This window comes from Sander lucioperca, chromosome 11 (genome assembly GCF_008315115.2).
Source record: "Sander lucioperca isolate FBNREF2018 chromosome 11, SLUC_FBN_1.2, whole genome shotgun sequence".
In the NCBI taxonomy this organism is placed as follows: Eukaryota; Metazoa; Chordata; class Actinopteri; order Perciformes; family Percidae; genus Sander; species Sander lucioperca.
This window is the reverse complement of record NC_050183.1, coordinates 14,195,270-14,212,693: the sequence shown is the minus strand read 5'-3', so window position 1 is coordinate 14,212,693 and position 17,424 is coordinate 14,195,270. Positions and strand designations below refer to the sequence as shown.

Genomic DNA, 17,424 nt, shown 5'->3' with positions numbered 1-17,424 from the left:
GCTGTAGGGGGAGCTCTATAGAGAAACCTGCCAGCAGAAAGAGAGAAAACAGAGAAGAAATGGCCAAAACTGCATAGCGCCTCTTTTATTCAAATGGAGGGTGTTCATTAAAGTCCTCCCTGCAGACCACCTCCTACCTGGTCTGCGTTTTTAAAAACTAGTTCTTTTATGATTTGGTTTTTAATTTGCAACATTTCTTTGCTCCGACATTGAACTTTTTTTTCCATTTTATAAAAGGTTGCTGAACACTGGAAATGAGCCTAAATTAAGCTCTATTGTGACATTCATGATTGTCATAAATGCTGCAAATAATGATTTTTATTATCGATTAATCTGATTATTTTCTTGCTAAATCACTGAATGTCTTGGTTTATAAAATATCAGACTAGTTGAACAAAAATCGATCGAATTGAGCTTTCGATGTCGACTATCGAAACCAGGAGCAGGGTCGGAGATTTACTCAGTATTTCTTTCTTTTTACCCCCGTCTACTTGTGCACATCCGACATTTTTGTTCCCATTTTCTGACCACCCTACACCCTCCATCCTTCTCCCTCCTCCTAGGAAAAAACAAGTTAAAATTCTCTGATGTCAGCTTGTTAAATGTGAATATTGTTCTAGTTTCTTCTCTCCTCCTGTGACAGTAAACTGAATATCTTTGAGTTGTGGACAAAATAAGACATTTGAGGACGTCATCTTGGGACTTTGGGAAACACTGATCCACATATTTCACCGTTTAGGTAAAGAAGAACGGGACGGTTGGGTTTAGGAAACGTGACACGCGGGACACGATCCCTGGTCTCCTGGGTGAAAGTCCTTTGTCGTTTGACCCATTGATCTGAAAGATCCACATGACCATAAAAAACACCCACAGAAAACAAATTAAGATTTTATGCTTCCTTTCTAAGTGCCGATTAAATATGAGGTGGTCCCAGCTGTCTTCAGTCAGCGTTACACACTGCTGTGTGTTTTCTTTTAGATGTTGTTTTTGCAAATACACTTCTTATGGTTTTAGGTAGCCAAATTTTACAGACAGCCAGAGCTGCTTCTCCTGCATTCACTTTCCTGACCGCACGTAAAGTCAAACTTCTCTGATGTCAGCTTGTTAAATGTGAATATGTTTTAGTGTCTTCTCTCCTCTGTGACAGTAAACTGAATATCTTTGAGTTGTGGACAAAATAAGACATTTGAGGACGTCATCTTGGGACTTTGGGAAACACTGATCCACATATTTCACCATTTTCTGACATTTTAGAGACCAAAAAACTCATCCATTCATCCAGAAAATAATCCACAGATTAATCGACAATAAAAAGAATCTGTAGTTGCAGCCCTGTACAGAAATAATTCTTCTTCCATGGTGCAGTTATGCACCCTTTATGATAGAGAGGGAGAGGAGTATGACAATGAAAATAATCGCTAGTCGCCGCTCTAACGGAGCTGTTTTCACGGTCGATCTTCAGTACAATAATATCTAAAGGACACCAGATTATTCTGCATTTTAAAATCATTGTGTGTCTTTGTTGTCATTGTTGTTTCACCTTTTCTCAGCTTCCTCGAACTTTTCACCTTTAGTTTGTTAGTTGACAACAGCATGGTTTGTCCCGAGCATTGACCCCGTCTGTTGTGAAAGTGACCCGAGAAGCCAGAATGGCCTCGACCCCGCACACCTGGCTGCTAGTCTCATCATCATGTCAGACTCATGAAGGAAGAGCTGGAACTCTCTGATCACAGTCATCATTAGGGCCGAGACGACATGCTTTAGTCCCGATTCGATTATTTTCCGATACGTGGGTGCCCATTTGATTTGTATTGCGCTTTTCATTTATTGCGATTCGCAACGACATCATGACTTCGCATAAACATACACGCCACTTTCTGTACGCATTTTGAACTATCCACGTGTATGTCTATGCCGTATACAGCGGACAGGTTGGGTTTAGTAAAAGAAGAACAGGACGTTGGGTTTAGGTAAAGAAGAACAGGACGTTGGGTTTAGTAAAAGAAGAACAGGACGTTGGGTTTAGGTAAAGAAGAACAGGACGTTGGGTTTAGGTAAAGAAGAACAGGACGTTGGGTTTAGTAAAAGAAGAACAGGACAGTTGGGTTTAGGTAAAGAAGAACGGGACGGTTGGGTTTAGGTAAAAGAAGAACAGGACGTTGGGTTTGGTAAAAGAAGAACAGGACGTTGGGTTTAGTAAAAGAAGAACAGGACGTTGGGTTTAGGTAAAGAAGAACAGGACGTTGGGTTTAGTAAAAGAAGAACAGGACGTTGGGTTTAGGTAAAGAAGAACAGGACGGTTGGGTTTAGGTAAAGAAGAACAGGACGGTTGGGTTTAGGTAAAGAAGAACAGGACGTTGGGTTTAGTAAAAGAAGAACAGGACGTTGGGTTTAGGTAAAGAAGAACAGGACGTTGGGTTTAGGTAAAGAAGAACGGGACGTTGGGTTTAGGTAAAGAAGAACGGGACGGTTGGGTTTAGGTAAAGAAGAACGGGACGTTGGGTTTAGGTAAAGAAGAACGGGACGTTGGGTTTAGGTAAAGAAGAACGGGACGGTTGGGTTTAGGAAACGTGACACGCGGGACACGATCCCTGGTCTCCTGGGTGAAAGTCCTTTGTCGTTTGACCCATTGATCTGAAAGATCCACATGACCATAAAAAACACCCACAGAAAACAAATTAAGATTTTATGCTTCCTTTCTAAGTGCCGATTAAATATGAGGTGGTCCCAGCTGTCTTCAGTCAGCGTTACACACTGCTGTGTGTTTTCTTTTAGATGTTGTTTTTGCAAATACACTTCTTATGGTTTTAGGTAGCCAAATTTTACAGACAGCCAGAGCTGCTTCTCCTGCATTCACTTTCCTGACCGCACGTAAAGTCAAACTTCTCTGATGTCAGCTTGTTAAATGTGAATATGTTTTAGTGTCTTCTCTCCTCTGTGACAGTAAACTGAATATCTTTGAGTTGTTGACAAAACAAGACCCTTGAGGACATCAGGTTGGGCTTTTCGGAAACACTGATCCACATTTTTCACCATTTTCTGACATTTTAGAGACCAAACAACTAATCCACAATGAAGATAATCGTTATTTGGTCAGCAAACATCCTCCCGATTCAGCTTAGGTATGGCCAACATCACAGATAAAGCAGCAACATCATCAACTTCTTTAAAAGAAACTTTCTGCTCAAACATTTCTAACTCAGCTCTCTTAACACCTGACTGTTGTTGTACTCTGTGTCATTCTCACACAAAGAAAAACAGCAGAAGCACCGTTTGTCCTCTCTGCACACGCACCCAGAGACACACCCAGAAAGGCAGAGGAGACAGAAGACAAAGGGGGGGAAACAGGTCTCTGCACCCACTCTCTCTCTCTCTCCCATCTCACTTTTCTTTTCCCCTGCGGGACTGGAAAGGCAGGAGTGACCTGATCAGCCCTGAAAGCTGACAGCAGCAGCATGAAATCAGACCATATGCGTAGACAGGGGGCGGACTGGGACAACCATTCGTCCCTGGCAGTTCCGTCCCAATTTCAGATGGGGACATTATTTGCTTCATAATTGCAAAAACCAGGCTCACGTGAGATTATGGCACCTGCAGCATTAGGCGCACTTACAGGCTTTCATAGTAAAATACTACACACTTCATAAAGCCTTCAAATAAACTACCATGGCACCATCTTAGAATAGAACGGAAATGCTTACATATTTAGTACATACTTAAACACCCAAAACACCAAACTACGAAGACATAGCGGACCAGACGCAAGCTTTTATTTTGAAAAGTAGAAGCCCGACAGCAGCAGACGGGAGGCTCCAGGCTGCAGCCGTACAGTCTCGCATATTATTTGTCAAACTAGTGTGATACGCCAGTGTTGCCGCATTCTTTTTCTTTTTTTCCAGCGGCCCAAATCAGCCCAAGAGTTCATCTGCCCTTCCAGTCCGCCTATGGTAATAGCCTAATATTAAGAAGACCTGTAGATTTATCTCACAACATATGAAAGACAACCCACTCCCAAAAACAAGTAAAAATAACCATTCAGGAGGCTCAAAACATACGTACAGAAAACAAGAACTGTGTCTACTTTGCAGCAGTGGAAGAAGTATTCAGATCCTTTATTACTTCAATAAAAGTACTAATACCACACTGTTAAATACTCTGTTACAAGTAATGGTCCTGCATTGAAAATGGAACTTAAGTAAAAGAATGTAAGTATTGTCAGGAAAATGTAGTTAAAGTATTAAAAGTAAAAGTACTCAATGCAGAAAAAGCCTCCCATTTTAGAAAGTGTAAAGGATCCTAACAGCTGGACTTGTAGGCCGTTATATTGTCTGTAAGGGCCTGTGTGTGTGTGTGTGTGTGTGTGTGTGTGTGTGTGTGTGTGTCTCTGTGAACTTGTAGCCGTTATATTGTTGGCTAGTTTAATTTAGAATAAAACATCAGATTTTATAAACTACATGTAGGCCTGTCACAGTAACACATTTTGCTGGACAATAAATTGTCCCAGAAATTATTGCGGTAAATGATAATATTGTCATTCCATCTAATATAATGATAATGGCATAATAATGCAGGTACACCTTTTCAAAGATCAATAAACTTGTATTTCTAAAGAATATTTAACACTGGAACTGGAAGACATTTTAAATATCCACAATATGTCTTTGATCTCCTTCAGTATGTCGTCTTTCACGCTGTTGGACAGTTGTGGAATTGCCGTTTGTGACCCGTGTGTTCTCCCAGGCAAGTCGTACTGGCTGTCAAATGTTTGCAGCATTCCTTCAGTGTTTGTGCGATAAGACTCTGTGCTACATTTAACAATTATTTACACTAAATATTAAAGTTAAATAATATATAATTAATAAATGATATCTATATCTATGTGGCTATCTGCCACATGGCGAGTAAATGTTTGTATCAAAATAGTTCTGTTTTTCAGTCTTCATTTTGGCGAAGGTGCAGCTACTTTCTTCTGCTCCTCTGCTGTCTGCAGGTCAGAGCTTCGCGGGGACAGGCCGACACCCACACACACCCACACACACCCACACACACACCCCCACACAGGCGCACACACAAAAACTGGCGCACACACCAGACGCCTGATTTCTTGTGATTTTGTTTGTCTTTTATAAAGATTTAAACGTCGGAGATTCCTAAAGAAAACATCCTGAAACACGTGCGATGTTCTGAATATGCAGAACGTTTTGAACAATATACAGGAGGTGAATAACTTCCTTTAGATTGTCTTTATTTAAAAAGGGACAACGCACATTAACCAACACGAGTACAGAGTCCAACATGTAAATGTACCAGATTTAGCCATACAGGCTAATTATCATCTGCAGTCCCTTGCAGGTCGATGGCTTAAAAACAATAGATAACGCAACAATACAACAAATACACGTAAAACAAGAAAGACATAAAGGCATACACAATTATAATGACACAACCACTATTCCAGATCATGACTACTGGCAGGTTGATGGCATGAGAAAAACATAACACAAGTATCGTAGCACAGTAGACACAGGTGAAAGTGCATAGACACATATTAAAAATGCATCAACAACACATTAAGCACACACAGAGACTCTACTGTAGCATAAATAAAAACCATTTGCGTCAGAAATTGATGCAAAAAAAGGCACAAATTGTTGCAGAAAATCCACCAAAATGCAAGAAATTAAGTATTTGACACTCAAAGTTTTATGGGGGAGGACACCCTAACACCCCCCCCTCCCCTCCTCACCCAGAAGCCCCCAATGTTAAAACAAAACCTACACCCTTGTGTCAGACAGCCTGCCTGAAGGAAGGAGGATTCCTGTGGAAAGACCAGTGGTGTAGTCTAATGTATTGTAGTGGGTATACTGTACTATATATATATATATATATATATATAGGGGGGGGGCATATCATAGTGAGGGGTCTGGCTGTCCTCCCCCAGGGAACTTTTGAGCGTCAACAACTTCATTGTCTGCATTCTGATACACTTTTATGCACCAATTTACGGCTGAAATCCCTTTATTTAGACTATGTGAAGAAGAAAAACACAGATGACAATTCAAAATATATCAAAAATATAATGGAAAGTATATTGTTGCGTGTCATTGGGCATTTTTAAGTGGGTATATGGAAATCCTGGAGCTTTCTTAGTGGGTATACTGTGTATACCTGCATATCACGTAGACTTCACCAGATACAAGATACAAAAAACTAGACGGACAGGTTCTAACACAAACACGCACATCTCTGGAAACATGATCAGGTGGAATTAATCAGCCGTTTGCTTCCACAGAAAACTCTCCGCTGAGTGGAGAGAGAGCTACGTTCAAGTCAAGACAAAGATTTGATGAGACGCCGATTTAGTCACAGAAACCGCGCAGGGAAGAAGGAGCTGGACATCACACCCGCGCTTCTAGGACTGATATACTGACGTCTGCTCATCACAAACAATCTGACATTTAACGTCCCCACCAACACGGAGCTGAAGTGGAAGTTCCCTGCAGAAATAGAGACGGAGCCGACCCCGGTTTGTGTTAAAAAAGAGACGCGGGGAGAGCGCGGTGCGCGGTGCGTCGCCGCTGCCGCGTCGCTCCCAGAACGTGAATGTTTGTGTGAGAAATGTTTAGTTTTTTTTTGTCTTACCTTTGATGGAGTTGGATTTGGTTTCATCCAGCAGACTGGACGCGGAGTTCCCCATGGTGCTGCTGCCGGGAGAGGATCCACAGGTGAAGGGTTCAGTCCTCAGGTACGAACAGTCACATCGAGCTACAGCGGAGAGAGGGAGGAGGGAGGAGGGAGAAAAGAGGAGGGACACGCCCTCCTCTTCTCGCTCAGTGACGTGCAGCCAGAAGAGCCAGCTCACTTTTTTACCCTGATAATTATAGAAGAGAGCGTTTCCCATCTAACCCCATTTCCCCATCACATCTCAATCTCAATTAGAGCTGGGCAATATATCGATATTATATCAATATCGTGATATGAGACTAGATATCGTCTTAGATTATGGATATTGTAATATGGTAATATGACACAAGTGTTGCCTTTTCCTGGTTTTAAAGGCTGCATCACAGTAAAGTGATGTCATTTTATGAACTTACCAGACTGTTCTAGCTGTTTTTATTATTTGCCTTTACCCACCAAGTCATTGCATCCGTGTTACTGATGATTATATATCAAAAATCTAATTGTAAAAATATTTCGTGAAAGCATCAAATGTCAACCCTACAACATCGATATCGAGGTATTGGGTCAAAAATATCATGATATTTGATTTTCTCCGTATCGCCCAGCCCTATTCTCAATATTCTCGGACAATTATACAATCAATATAATTTATTGGTTACATGCAGGGGCGGGGCTAGAGGGGGGTACGGGGCAGGACCGCTCCCACCCCCTTCCGAAATATGATCCCCCCCCCCAGCTAAATATATCTGATATTTGTTTCGTCTAAATATGAATGTGGATAGCGTTAGTGATAGTGAGAGGTTTGCTACAGTTACATTTCTAGAGATGAATCGGTGAAAACACGTTTAAATTCTCTGATTCACGGCTTTGTCCGAGTCCGGCGCTCCCTCTGTACAAATGACAAGGTCACTATGCTTTTACTATCTAGTAATTGTTGACTCTATTACTCCAACTCTGAGTGAACTCCAGGCCAACTCTCTGCTCCTCACCACAGGGCTTCAGGTGCTGCTAGCAAATCACTCCGCCCAAGTAGCAGAAGTAGCAGTGCTTCGCCTTCTGAGAATATAGTTCCCAGTATGTATACGGTTAGAAGATGGCTGTGTGTCATGTGACCTTGTTATTTGTACACGCTGTGACTCTACAAATCACATCATGTAAATAGGAACATGTTTGTGTTATTTTGTCACTTATTGGGAGCAGTAGGCTAGATGGAGCCGGTTACCTCCAGGATCTGTGCTAAGCTAGGCTAGATGGAGCCGGTTACCTCCAGGATCTGTGCTAAGCTAGGCTAGATGGAGCCGGTTACCTCCAGGATCTGTGCTAAGCTAGGCTAGATGGAGCCGGTTACCTCCAGGATCTGTGCTAAGCTAGGCTAGATGGAGCCGGTTACCTCCAGGATCTGTGCTAAGCTAGGCTAGATGGAGCCGGTTACCTCCAGGATCTGTGCTAAGCTAGGCTAGATGGAGCCGGTTACCTCCAGGATCTGTGCTAAGCTAGGCTAGATGGAGCCGGTTACCTCCAGGATCTGTGCTAAGCTTAAATAGTCTTAAGTTTCTTAATCGCTCCGGAGAGTCCGGACCGTCTTGCAAACCAAAAGTGGCTTTGTGGCTAGGTAATTCAATTCAATTTATTTTTTAATGTAATGCCTTTTTTAACTAATAAAAGATCAAAAATACCGTGGTACTATGCTGTATCAATTTTTTTTCCCCCACCACTATTTTGCAGTGCTGGAAAGTAAAAGTAAAGTGTACTTAAGTATTACATATTTCCACTCTATGCCTCTTTACTCCACAACATCTCAGAGGAAAATGTTGCATGTTTTACTGCACTCCAGTACAGGGGTGGCAGCAGCTCAGTCAGTAGGGAGTTGGGAGTTGGGAGTTGGGTTGGGAACCAGAGGGTTGCCGGTTCAAGTCCCCATACGGACCAAAGTATGGTGGTGGACTGGTAGCTGGAGAGGTGCCAGTTCACCTCCTGGGCACTGCCAAGGTGCTCTTGAGCAAGGCACCGAACCCCCAACTGCTCGGGGCACCTTTCCACGGGCAGCTCCCTCACTCTGACATCTCTCCATTAGTGCATGTAGAGGTACTGAGCATGTGTTTGTAATGTGTATAATACTAACAACAGAGTGAAAACATTGTAATAAAGTAATAAACAGTGGGAGAGTCTGGAAGGAATGGCTTCGTCAGAGTTGAGTTTTCAAGCTGAATACATCGGTGCATGTTTGTGTCTCTCAGACTTGATGAAGAATTACAGGACATCACTGAGAAATTCAGGCTTTGCAGACCGATTTTAATATGTTTTTAGAAGCCAGGATGAGCAAACAAAAAAAGACAATAAATCAGCAAGTAAAGAAATAAAAACTTAAGGATTTAAAAAACAAGAGAAATCTGAAATAAATAGAGAAACATCATCTGTGCTGCAGGATCAGTTTGGTGTGCAGTGCAGTTTTAGCAAAGGCAATCCTCATCAGTTTTGGTTTGATTAAAGAGTTTCTACTTTGTTCTAGTTAAAGCATGGCGCTGCTGCTGCTGCTGCTGCTGGCTTGGTTTCAGACATCAGTGCAGTCACAACTTTGTTCAGGGGAAACGGAAACAGTAGAAACCAGATGAGCGGATAGATTTTGTGTGAATTGATTTTTTTGTATCCCGCTGCTCGTTTCTCTCACTGGGTCTTCTCAGCGCTCACGCTGCTCTGTGTGGCGTTGGCGTTGGTGTACGTGGGGACGCTGTACTTGGTGAGGATAGACTTAAACTGCTCCAGCGTGGCGTCGGTTCGAACGCCCGTCGGGTCGAAGTGAGTCCGACTCACCCTGAAGCCGGCCTCCGTCAGGTACTGAAGAAACTTGTTCAACCTTTGCACAGAAATGAAATAAAAATAAATAACTAAATAAACATCTGTTTCTGCGGTTATGTGCCTGTATTCAAAGTTAAAACACTTTAGTATTTCTCTAAAATGTTAAAGCTTCAGCCTGGTGTTACTTTATGTTTTTCCTGTCGTGAATACATTTCACATTTAGCCTCAAACCAACAACGTGTTTGCCGTCTCTCAACAATTCAATTTTATTTATAGTATCAAATCATAACAAGAGTTATCTCGAGACACTTTCCAGATAGAGTAGGTCTAGACCACACTCTATAATTTACAAAGACCCAACAATTCCAGTAATTCCCCCAAGAGCATTTAGTGTGACAGTGGCGAGGAAAAACTCCTTTTAGGGAGAAACCTGGGACAGACCCAGGCTCTTGGTAGGCGGTGTCTGACGGTGCCGGTTGGGGGTGTGATGAACAGCGGCAATAATAGTCACTATAAATATAATGGATCTATGACTAAACATAGTAGTTGTAGTAGGTCATGGTGCAGCAGGGCGTTACAGGGCACGGAACACTGATCTGGCTGCTTCCCAAGTCTCTTATTTGATATCTCTGAGATCTCGCTCCTCGCCTGCACCGGAAGTTGTCCTGGCCCTCCTTTGTTAAAAGCCGTCTCAAAGCTCTAATTCCTGCCTCGAGGAGCGAGGATGGATCTCTGAGCTACGGGCGTATAGTCGAGAAAATGCGGCGACGGCCGTTAAGTTCAGACACCAAAACGACTTGTTAAGTTTAGGAAAAGGATCGTAGTTTGGATTAAAACACTCCCGAGGAACAGATGAAAGTATTAAGTATTAATTAATTAGATTTTGCGTGACCTCGGTCGTAACTGAATCCCTTCTAGCCACAGCCGCTCGGTGCGTTGCTACGGTTGTTGTACACAAACCAGCCGACAGTTTGCAGGGCTGCGGTAGAGATGCACGGCCCAGAAGAGAAGAAGGAGAAGAAACACAGCTACGTTTTAATGTTATGAAAGACTTGGATATCAAACATCGCAATGGCGACCTTTTCAAGAATGTGGTTGAAGGAATGAAAGAGGGACGCTGCAGCTGACAAACTTTGAAAAAAAAATCCTTTTGCACAGAAAATATTAAGAGGAATATTCTCTTTCATTAGCCGTGTCAACAGCTTAGTCGGAATATTGTCTTTTTCAGAATAAGGGCTAAAACCGGAATATAATGTGCATGTTAACATAGTCAATGCGGCTCACTGATGTGTTATCATGATACGTCAGACTGTGACACACACACACAGTCCTTGGTAGTAGATACATTAAGTGGTGTTTTGTGATAAATGACTATGGAACAGCTGAGAGCGGTCAGAGGTGACTTACTTGGGCATGTTCATGCCTCTGATGCTGTGGCGGTGGATGCTGTAGTAGAAGGGCGGGTGATCCAGGGACGCATCAGACTTCATCTTCTTCACTACATTCCCCGACTCGTCTCCCGACTTCCTCTTCGCTGGAGAGAGACGGAACATTAGATCTGGACAGGAAAAACTAAACTGAGAGGGAACCCAGCAGTGACTCCATCTTTACAAACTTGTGTTGTTTTGGTCAAAACTGGGTTCAAACTAGAGCTGCAAACATTAAATCGATTAATTGTCAACTATCTGTAAATCTTCAGTGTAAATTCTCTGTTGAAAGTGCAACAAAGTTGAGCTGTACTGCCCTCTGGAGGCCAGAGGTAGAGCCCCTGTTCGTGTTCCTCTATGATCAGTCTGATCAGCCTGACATCTTCTGCCATCTGTTTTGCAAGGCCACCGTCGCTGCGTCCGGAGCTTAGCCGCCGCCGAAGACGGTTGTGATTGGTTTAAAGAAACACAGACAAGCCAGAGAGTTAATTCTGCAGCCAGACCTTAGGCTGGCTGCACACTGGCTGCGTGGTGTGAGCATGTCAGCTGCGTGGCGTCTCCGTTTTTATTTCGGCTCCCATGTTAACAGGTTAGAGTTTGCACACTGCCTGCGTGACACGCACGTCTCAGGCACGGCTCGAACCGCGGCGAAAACGTGCGCATGTTAGAAATAGGACCTATTTTTCACGCAACACGCAAGCGTGTTGGAAGCGTTTCCAGGCAAAATAGTATACAAAAAGATGTTTATATGTCATTTTGACACAAATACATTTAATAAATGACATGTTGATGTTTGAAAGTCTCAAGGTTTTGACATAAATCCAGATATAAATGTAATTTAAAAAAAAATTATAATAATAAATAATGATCGATTTTCAAATATTGCACCCGTCAATACAGAACAAAATATTCTGTAGCCTATTTTGCCGTCAATACTGCCGACGTGGTCTCTGCTGTAATCAGATCAGTATATATTTATGTTTATGGGAAACATACATGTGTACAGGCAAGGCTAGCAGTCAGACACGTTTCTGGTGTGTAAAGACGTAGAAAACGCAACGCTCACGCCACGCAGGCAGTTTGCAGGAGGCCTTAGTCCATAGCGGATAGCGCTGTGTACTCTGATTGGTTTACGATATATTGTAGGATTTTAATTCTTTCCTTGCAGTATAAAAAAAGAAAACAGAAAAATCTTCCTGTAAGTTGTTCTGTGTGTAACACAAATAAAAGAACGTTAAAATCAATCCTCACACACTGTTGTATTAGCCACCTTTAGGTTTTCCATTGTTACTTTTTATGTATTTTTTTTATATCCACACATCTATTTTCTCTCCACCTACTTGTATGTTGGATATAGTTCTGTCTTTTTTCAACTTTGTTGTCCTTGTTTGTAGCTCTATGTTCGTCCTGTCTTCCTGTAAATTGTTCCGTGCGTAACAGTGAAACCAACTTAAAACCAGAGCCATATTCCTTGTTTGTGTTGACATATTTTGGCCAATGAAGCTGATTTTGCGACGGACTCACCAGACTGCTCGGCAGGACCCGACTCCTCTCCGCTCTGTAACGTCTTGATGACGACTCCACACTCCACTGCACAGAGGAAACACAATATATTCGGTAAAAAAAACAAAGTGGGTCGTGATACAAACGTGAGACGTGCGTTCCAGATGAGAGGCGGGGGGTTTCACCCTGGTTGGTGAGAGCGGACGGCCCGTGGACCAGAGACTTGAAGGTGGTGCAGTCGGACTCGCAGATCAGAGTTTTGACCAGCGGCTGGATGTCGTCCATGCTGTGCTTCACCGCCGCCGACAGCATCCGCCTCAGGAAGCCCGTGTTAAACAGAGGACCACACCTGCACAAACACACACACACACACACACACACACACAGACACACACACACAGACACACACACAGAAACACACACACACACACACATACACACACACACAGACACACACACACACAAACACACACACACACACGCACACACAGACACACACACACATTAAAACCAGATATTTTCACATTATAACAAGATAGTTTCACATTATAACAAGATATTTTCACGTACAATTATCACGTTTTAGCGTGAACAACACACATGCACACACACACGCACACACATAGACACACAGACACACACACACACAGAGACAAACACACATGCACACACACACACACACACACACACAGAGACAAACACACACACAGAGAGACACAGACACACACACAGAGACACACAAACACACACACACACACACAAGCACACGCACACACAGACACACACACAGAGACAAACACGCACACACAGAGACAAACACACGCACACACACACACAGACAAACACACACACACACACACACATAGACACACAGACACACACACACACATTAAAACAAGATATTTTCACATTATAACAAGATAGTTTCACGTACAATTATCACGTTTTAGCGTGAACAAAGATATTTTCACTCGCTCTACCACACACACACACACACACACACACACACACACATGCACACACCCACTCTCCACACTCCACACACTCTCCCCTCACACACGCACACACAGAGACAAACACACATGCACACACACACACACACGCACACAAACACACATGCACACACACACACACACACACACACACACAGAGACAAACACACACACAGAGAGACACAGACACACACACAGAGACACACAAACACACACACACAAGCACACGCACACACAGACACACACACAGAGACAAACACGCACACACAGAGACAAACACACGCACACACACACACACACACACACACAGACAAACACACACACAGAGAGACACAGACACGCACACAGAGACACACAAACACACACGCACACGCACACACAGACACACACACGCGCACACACACACACACACACACACACACAGAGACAAACACACACACACACACACACACACACAGACAAACACACACACACACACACAGACAGACAGACAGACACACACACACACACACACACACACACACACCTGTTACTGTACTATATCTGTGAGGACCTTTACTGACATTCTATGCTGAAGCCAAAAAACAAGTCCAACTTATATCTTAATTTGAAGATTTTGTGTTTGTTACATACACCAGATGGTGCAAAAAAAAAGGATGTCAAAGAAGATGCAGTATGTAGTTCCCTTCCATACAGCTCAGTGCGGTGTGTCTGTATGTGCCCACAGACTCAAAATAACGGACCAAGCTTTCGGGTCTGAAAAGTGAAGCCAAAGCTGAAGCTCCTTAAAGCTGCATTCTCTGTAACTTCCAAATAGACCTCAACTCGTTTTTGGGCGCTGACATTTCGGTCACATAAAAATGTCTAATTCAGTGCTAGCGTTATCTGGTAACTTAGGGGAAAGTTTGCAGATTTTCTGTTCCGCCGTACATGCAAATGAATGGCGGCAGTACCAGGAGGTCTGTGTTTACCAGTCGGTACATCTCCTCTGGATGACTCGCTTCACAAGGGTTGAAAATCTGCAACTTTCCCTCTTTAGCGTTTAGCTTAGCGCAGCACCATTGGCAACTCTAGGCTTCAAAACGACAGCCCACAAACCAACGACATCACAGACGCTACGTCCGTTATTTTAAAAGTCTAAGTCTGTGGCTGCTGCTGCTGCTGTGTGCGGGGATGCTGAGAGGTTTACCATAACGGCCCCAGCTGCACCGCCGTCCTTCCAGGCATACTTCCATGACAGTTACAGGGCAGCGTGTCTGGAGGAAACACAAGAAAGGACATTTCATTTTCCATATCAGCTTCCTGTACTCATTCTCTACAGAAAAAAAACACCAGAGGAGGCAGCAGAGAGTTCTTACGCAGTTACGTTAACGCCAGCACACCTCGTACGAAGTGTGGCATTTTGAGCATATTTAAATATTGGGGGGGGATGTTGTGGTTACTGCCTTGATACCAGCCTTCTATAGTAGGGCTGGGAATTACAGGGTACCTCTTAAAACGATACACGGCTCACGATAATATCACGACACAGCAGTTCTGCCATAATCAATATGTTGCTAGACAATCCCATAATGACCCATCAGGATATCGGTCTGACTATGAATATAAAATGCCTGTGTAAAGGTTTAGTGCAAGTTTTCTCTCATTATTTACTGCAAGTCTGTAAATTAAGATTATAGAACTATAGAGCAACTCTGGGTCCAGGTTTTGGTGATTTTTCTCAAACTGCTGTCCGCCATCACGTTGAAAACCTCTTCCCTTTCGGCTAGTTAACTATTGTTCAAGTTCCCCTCATTCGCCACGTCTAGAAAAAATGTTGAAAACAAAGTGACAAAAAAGTTGGAAGAAAGTGTCAAAATAGTCGGAAAGAGCTACAAAACTTAAAAAAAAAAAGCAACAAATTTGCACAAAATGTTGTCCCTCCCCTGTTCTATACCAGTCAGCGATATGTGTGTGTGAGGGGAGAGTGTGTGGAGTGTGGAGTGTGGTGAGTGTGTGTGTGCATGTGTGTGTGTGTGTGTGTGTGTGTGTGTGTGTGTGTGTGTGTGTGCATGTGTGGAGTGTGTGTGTATGGTATCTTGTTATAATGTGAAAATATCTTGTTTTAATGTGTGTGTGTGTGTGTGTGTGTGTGTGTGTGTGTGGTAGAGCGAGTGAGAGAGTGACGGTGATTATCTTCAGAGCGAGTAGTGACTCTCTAAAACGTATTTTTTAAAGTGACAAAAACTTTGAAAAAACTGACAAAACAGTTGGAAAAAAAGTGTCTAAATAATCGCAAAGAGCTACAAAACTTTGAAAAAGCAAAAAATAAATACAAAAGGCAACAAAAACGTTGAAAGAAGCTACAAAACATGCAAAAAACGGACAAAAAAGAGAGAGAGAAGAGTGACAAAATAGTTGGTATAAGCGGCAAAAACTTTTTAAAAAAGCAACAAATTGTTCTATACCAGACAGCTGTCTCTCGGTGAACTCACCGTCCACCATGGTTCCCTGTCTGAGGAAGACTCTCTCCTCGCACCACTGACAGTGGAGCAGTTTCCGTAACTTCTTGGCCGACTCGTCCGCCTGCGTGGGACCTCGGAGAACTCTCACCACCACCAGGACGAAATGCTCCAACGCCACGGCCAGCAGGACTTCGATACCTTTGTTACAGCGAGCCGCCGCCCTGCAACAGACAGCGAGAGGATTACATTTCCTTCATTTACTCCACGTTACGTTACGGGCTGAGACTCGTTCTCTCATCAGCACAGTACGGAGGCGTAGCGTCGCCACGCCCGAAGTAGAAAAACGTATCAGTATCACGTTATTACGTGAAGTTTATTGTAATAACAAGATGTTTTTTCACGTTTTAACAAGATACTTTCAGGTTTTAACAAGATATTTTAACATTATGACATTGTCATCATTATTACAACTTACAAACTTACCAAGTTATAACAAGAAAATTGTTATCACAATATACTATTTAACACATTTGGCCTTTGTTCACGCTAAAACGTGATAATTGTACGTGAAAATAACTTGTTAAAATGTGAAGATATCTTGTTATACTGTGAAAATATCTTATTTTAATGTGAAAATATCTTGTTATAACGTGAAATGATCTTGTTATAATGTGAAATGATCTTGTTATAACATCAAAATATCTTGTTATAACGTGAAAATATCTTGTTATAATGTGAAAATATCTTGTTATAACATGAAAATATCTTGTTATACTGTGAAAATATCTTGTTATACTGTGAAAATATAGTTATAATGTGAAAATATCTTGTTATAACGTGAAATGATCTTGTTATAATGTGAAATGATCTTGTTATAACATCAAAATATCTTGTTATAACGTGAAAATATCTTGTTATAACGTGAAAATATCTTGTTATAATGTAAAAATATCTTGTTATAATGTGAAAATATCTTGTTATACTGTGAATCTATATTTTTAGAACATGAAAATATCTTGTTATAAAGTGAAAATATCTTGTTATAATGTGAAAATATCTTGTTATAATGTGAAAATATCTTGTTATAACATGAAAATATCTTGTTATAATGTGAAAATATCTTGTTAAAATGTGAAAATATCTTGTTATACTGTGAAAATATCTTGTTATACTGTGAAAATATCTTGTTTTAATGTGAAAATATCTTGTTATAATGTGAAATGATCTTGTTATAACATGAAAATATCTTGTTATAATGTGAAAATATCTTGTTATACTGTGAAGATATCTTGTTATACTGTGAAAATATATTGTTAGAACATGAAAATATCTTGTTATAATGTGAAAATATCTTGTTATAACATGAAAATATCTTGTTATAACGTGAAATGATCTTGTTATAATGTGAAAATATCTTGTTATACTGTGAATCTATATTTTTAGAACATGAAAATATCTTGTTATAATGTGAAAATATCTTGTTATAACGTGAAAATATCTTGTTATAACGTGAAAATATCTTGTTATAACATCAAAATATCTTGTTAAAACATGACAAACATCTTATTATTAGAATAA

At 41.7% G+C, this 17,424-nt stretch overlaps 2 protein-coding genes across 10 annotated transcripts in view; both read right to left on the bottom strand.

Moving 5' to 3' along the window:
* Positions 1-6,940, bottom strand: part of niban1a (niban apoptosis regulator 1a) — a 44,280-nt gene extending 37,340 nt beyond the window's left edge. For all 8 annotated transcript variants that reach the window (XM_031306613.1, XM_031306618.1, XM_031306619.1 and 5 more), the window contains exon 1: positions 6,643-6,940. In XM_031306613.1, coding sequence (XP_031162473.1) covers positions 6,643-6,901 — 259 coding nt within the window. In that variant the 5' untranslated portion in view covers positions 6,902-6,940. The remainder of the gene's footprint in view (positions 1-6,642) is intronic.
* Positions 6,941-9,062: 2,122 nt separating this feature from the next.
* Positions 9,063-17,424, bottom strand: part of trmt1l (tRNA methyltransferase 1-like) — a 23,147-nt gene continuing 14,785 nt past the window's right edge. For both annotated transcript variants that reach the window (XM_031306625.2, XM_031306627.2), the window contains exons 11-16: positions 15,877-16,067; positions 14,592-14,658; positions 12,596-12,759; positions 12,432-12,497; positions 10,888-11,014; positions 9,063-9,538 (exon numbers count right to left, since the gene is read on the bottom strand). In XM_031306625.2, the coding sequence (XP_031162485.2) occupies positions 9,349-9,538; positions 10,888-11,014; positions 12,432-12,497; positions 12,596-12,759; positions 14,592-14,658; positions 15,877-16,067 (805 nt within the window). In that variant the 3' untranslated portion in view covers positions 9,063-9,348. The remainder of the gene's footprint in view (positions 9,539-10,887; positions 11,015-12,431; positions 12,498-12,595; positions 12,760-14,591; positions 14,659-15,876; positions 16,068-17,424) is intronic.